At 53.4% G+C, this 5,000-nt stretch overlaps 1 protein-coding gene across 1 annotated transcript in view; it reads left to right on the top strand.

Moving 5' to 3' along the window:
* The window catches only part of LOC311372989 (chromodomain-helicase-DNA-binding protein 7-like), a gene marked incomplete at both ends in the record, with an annotated part of 11,579 nt that extends 6,836 nt beyond the window's left edge, over positions 1 to 4,743 (top strand). Inside the window, 6 exons of the mRNA XM_084489870.1 lie at positions 1 to 14; positions 857 to 955; positions 1,423 to 1,612; positions 2,601 to 2,814; positions 4,244 to 4,439; positions 4,576 to 4,743. The exon at positions 1 to 14 is cut by the window's left edge and continues 130 nt beyond it. Of these exons, the coding sequence (XP_084345996.1) occupies positions 1 to 14; positions 857 to 955; positions 1,423 to 1,612; positions 2,601 to 2,814; positions 4,244 to 4,439; positions 4,576 to 4,743 (881 nt within the window). The remainder of the gene's footprint in view (positions 15 to 856; positions 956 to 1,422; positions 1,613 to 2,600; positions 2,815 to 4,243; positions 4,440 to 4,575) is intronic.
* Positions 4,744 to 5,000: the final 257 nt, after the last annotated feature.

Genomic DNA, 5,000 nt, shown 5'->3' with positions numbered 1-5,000 from the left:
AGACCGAGGAGCAGGTAGGAGGGGGGGGCACACGTTGGTCTGTCCTGGTCCAGATGTTAGTGTTGGTCCTGGTCCAGATGTTAGTGTTGGTCCTGGTCCAGATGTTAGTGTTGGTCCTGGTCCAGATGTTAGTGTTGGTCCTGGTCCAGATGTTACTGTTGGTCCTGGTCCAGATGTTACTGTTGGTCCTGGTCCAGATGTTACTGTTTGTCCTGGTCCAGATGTTATTTTGTCCTGGTCCAGATGTTACTGTTTGTCCTGGTCCAGATGTTAGTGTTGGTCCTGGTCCAGATGTTAGTGTTGGTCCTGGTCCAGATGTTAGTGTTGGTCCTGGTCCAGATGTTAGTGTTGGTCCTGGTCCAGATGTTAGTGTTGGTCCTGGTCCAGATGTTAGTGTTGGTCCTGGTCCAGATGTTATTTTGTCCTGGTCCAGATGTTATTTTGTCCCGGTCCAGATGTTACTGTTTGCTGTGCTCCAGATTAGTGATGGACCAGTTATCTGTCGACCGGTATTTGTGTTTTTACGTGGATCTGCATCGGTCGATACACGTTGGCAGATTTATTTTTCCCCCGGCATGATTTAGACGGTTCAATAAAGGTTGAGACTCCTCACCGTTGTGTTATGATGTCAACTGAGGGAGCAAAAGGAGCATCGGCTCCAAATATCGGCTCAAGAAAATCGGCAGCCGGTCTTCGGTTGAGGCTGATGAAAAAAAAAATCTGTATTGGCATCGGCCCTAAAAAATCCACATCGGTCGATCCCTGATCCAGATGTTGGTGGTTGTTGTGGTCCAGATGTGGCTGTGGTTGAGCTCCAGATGTGGCCGTGGTTGAGCTCCAGATGTGTCGTCCTCAGGTCCAGAAGCTGCAGGCCATCCTGAAGCCCATGATGCTGCGGCGGCTGAAGGAGGACGTGGAGAAGAACCTGGCTCCTAAAGAGGAGACCATCATCGAGGTAGGGCGCCTCCTCAGCCTCCTCCTCCTCTCAGCCTCCTCCTCCTCTCAGCCTCCTCCTCCTCTCAGCCTCCTCCTCCTCTCAGCCTCCTCCTCCTCTCAGCCTCCTCTCTCCTCTTTCTCCTGAACATGAGTCCTGTTGGGAATAAAACGTGTGTGTGTGTGTACCGTTGATTGTGTGTGTGTGTGTGTACTGTTGATGGTGTGTGTGTACTGTTGATGGTGTGTGTGTACTGTTGATGGTGTGTGTGTACCGTTGATTGTGTGTGTGTACCGTTGATTGTGTGTGTGTGTGTACTGTTGATGGTGTGTGTGTACTGTTGATGGTGTGTGTGTACTGTTGATGGTGTGTGTGTACCGTTGATGGTGTGTGTGTGTGTGTACCGTTGATGGTGTGTGTGTACCGATGATGGTGTGTGTGTACCGATGATGGTGTGTGTTCTGAGCTGGTCCGTCTCTGGTCCCCAGGTGGAGCTCACCAACATCCAGAAGAAGTACTACCGGGCCATCCTGGAGAAGAACTTCTCCTTCCTGTCCAAAGGAGGCGTAGGAGGAGGAGGCAGCGGAGGAGGAGGAGGAGCAGGAGCAAACGTCCCCAACCTCCTCAACACCATGATGGAGCTGAGGAAGTGCTGCAACCACCCCTACCTCATCAAAGGTACACACACACACACCTCATCAAAGGTACACACACCTCATCAAAGGTACACACACACACACCCCTACCTCATCAAAGGTACACACACACACACACCCCTACCTCATCAAAGGTACACACACACACCCCTACCTCATCAAAGGTACACACACACACCCCTACCTCATCAAAGGTACACACACACACACCCCTACCTCATCAAAGGTACACACACACACACCCCTACCTCATCAAAGGTACACACACACACACACACCCCTACCTCATCAAAGGTACACACACACACCCCTACCTCATCAAAGGTACACACACACACACACACCCCTACCTCATCAAAGGTACACACACACACACCCCTACCTCATCAAAGGTACACACACACCCCTACCTCATCAAAGGTACACACACACCCCTACCTCATCAAAGGTACACACACACACACCTCATCAAAGGTACACACACACACACCCCTACCTCATCAAAGGTACACACACCCACCCACCCCTACATCATCAAAGGTACACACACACACACACCCCTACCTCATCAAAGGTACACACACCCACCCACCCCTACATCATCAAAGGTACACACACACACACCCCTACCTCATCAAAGGTACACACACACACCCCTACCTCATCAAAGGTACACACACACACCCCTACCTCATCAAAGGTACACACACACACACCCCTACCTCATCAAAGGTACACACACACACACACACACACCCCTACCTCATCAAAGGTACACACACACACACCCCTACCTCATCAAAGGTACACACACACACCCCTACCTCATCAAAGGTACACACACACACACACCCCTACCTCATCAAAGGTACACACACACACACACACCCCTACCTCATCAAAGGTGTACACACACACACACACACACACCCCTACCTCATCAAAGGTACACACACACACACACCTCAACGGCTCACTCTCCCCCCCCTCCCCCCTCCCCCCCCCTCCAGGCGCGGAGGAGAAGATCGTGGACGAGTTCCGGGAGACACACGTGCCGGCGGAGACGCCCGACTTCCAGCTGCAGGCGATGGTGCAGGCGGCCGGGAAGCTGGTGCTGATCGACAAGCTGCTGCCCAAGCTGAAGGCCGGGGGCCACCGCGTGCTCGTCTTCTCCCAGATGGTCCGCTGCCTGGACATCCTGGAGGACTACCTCATCCAGAGACGGTACGCTAGCTACACACTACCTCATCCAGAGACGGTACGCTAGCTACACACTACCTCATCCAGAGACGGTACGCTAGCTACACACTACCTCATCCAGAGACGGTACGCTAGCACTAGCTACACGCTACCTCATCCAGAGACGCTACGCTAGCTACACACTACCTCATCCAGAGACGCTACGCTAGCTACACACTACCTCATCCAGAGACGGTACGCTAGCTACACACTACCTCATCCAGAGACGCTACGCTAGCTACACACCACCTCATCCAGAGACGCTACGCTAGCTACACACTACCTCATCCAGAGACGGTACGCTAGCTACACACCACCTCATCCAGAGACGCTACGCTAGCTACACACCACCTCATCCAGAGACGGTACGCTAGCTACACACTACCTCATCCAGAGACGGTACGCTAGCTACACACCACCTCATCCAGAGACGGTACGCTAGCTACACACTACCTCATCCAGAGACGGTACGCTAGCTACACACTACCTCATCCAGAGACGGTACGCTAGCTACACACTACCTCATCCAGAGACGGTACGCTAGCTACACACCACCTCATCCAGAGACGCTACGCTAGCTACACACTACCTCATCCAGAGACGGTACGCTAGCACTAGCTACACACTACCTCATCCAGAGACGGTACGCTAGCTACACACTACCTCATCCAGAGACGCTACGCTAGCTACACACTACCTCATCCAGAGACGGTACGCTAGCTACACACTACCTCATCCAGAGACGGTACGCTAGCTACACACTACCTCATCCAGAGACGGTACGCTAGCTACACGCTACCTCATCCAGAGACGGTACGCTAGCTACACGCTACCTCATCCAGAGACGGTACGCTAGCTACACACTACCTCATCCAGAGACGCTACGCTAGCTACACACTACCTCATCCAGAGACGGTACGCTAGCACTAGCTACACACTACCTCATCCAGAGACGCTACGCTAGCACTAGCTACACGCTACCTCATCCAGAGACGCTACGCTAGCACTAGCTACACGCTACCTCATCCAGAGACGCTACGCTAGCACTAGCTACCTCATCCAGAGACGCTACGCTAGCACAACACTAGCTAGCACAGAGATAACCTTCTAACTAAACAGTAGCATGATCCAGAGCCTAGAGGTTTTAATGATGATAGCTAGCTTTATTTAGGTTTGAATAGCTAGATGTCTCATGGTTTTAATGCTTGTAGCTGAAGTTTATTTAGAATTAAATTCAAAAACTATTTCTCTTTAGGTTTTGATGAACAGCAAACCGTCTCTAGATTATAGTGCTAATAGCTAGGTTTCAGTGCTAATAGCCTCAGTGCTAATAGCTAGGTTTCAGTGCTAATAGCCTCAGTGCTAATAGCCTCAGTGCTAACACCCCCCCCCCCCCCCCCCCCCCCCCCTCCAGGTACCCCTATGAGCGTATCGACGGGCGCGTGCGCGGGAACCTGCGGCAGGCGGCCATCGACCGGTTCTCGCGGCCGGACTCGGACCGCTTCGTGTTCCTGCTGTGCACGCGGGCGGGGGGGCTGGGCATCAACCTCACCGCCGCCGACACCTGCATCATCTTCGACTCGGACTGGAACCCCCAGAACGACCTGCAGGTAGGCAGCCAGACAGACAGACAGCCACTCAGCCAGACAGACAGACAGACAGACAGACAGTGACTCAGACACTCACTCACTCAGCCAGTGATGACCATTGGTTGACGTGTCCTGTGTTGGCCCCGCCCCTCTCCAGGCCCAGGCTCGCTGTCACCGGATTGGCCAGTCGAAGGCGGTGAAGATCTACCGGCTGATCACCAGGAACTCCTACGAGAGGGAGATGTTCGACAAGGCCAGCCTGAAGCTGGGGCTGGACAAGGCCGTGCTGCAGAGCATGAGCGGACGGGACAACGCCGCCAACGGGGTCAGCACGCACACACCCTACACACGCGTACACACACGCGTACACACACACACACACACACACACACACACACACACACACACACACACACACACACACGCTGCACACACACCCTACACACACGTACACACACGACGCACACACACGCACACACCCTACACACACGTACACACACACGACGCACACACACACACACCGCACACACACACTGTTTTCTGACGGCGTTCCTCCCTGTGTTCCTGACGGCGTTCCTCCCT

This window comes from Micromesistius poutassou (assembly GCF_964030765.1).
Source record: "Micromesistius poutassou genome assembly, contig: SCAFFOLD_1473, whole genome shotgun sequence".
NCBI classification, from domain to species: Eukaryota; Metazoa; Chordata; class Actinopteri; order Gadiformes; family Gadidae; genus Micromesistius; species Micromesistius poutassou.
This window is presented reverse-complemented; position numbering and strand designations above follow the sequence as displayed.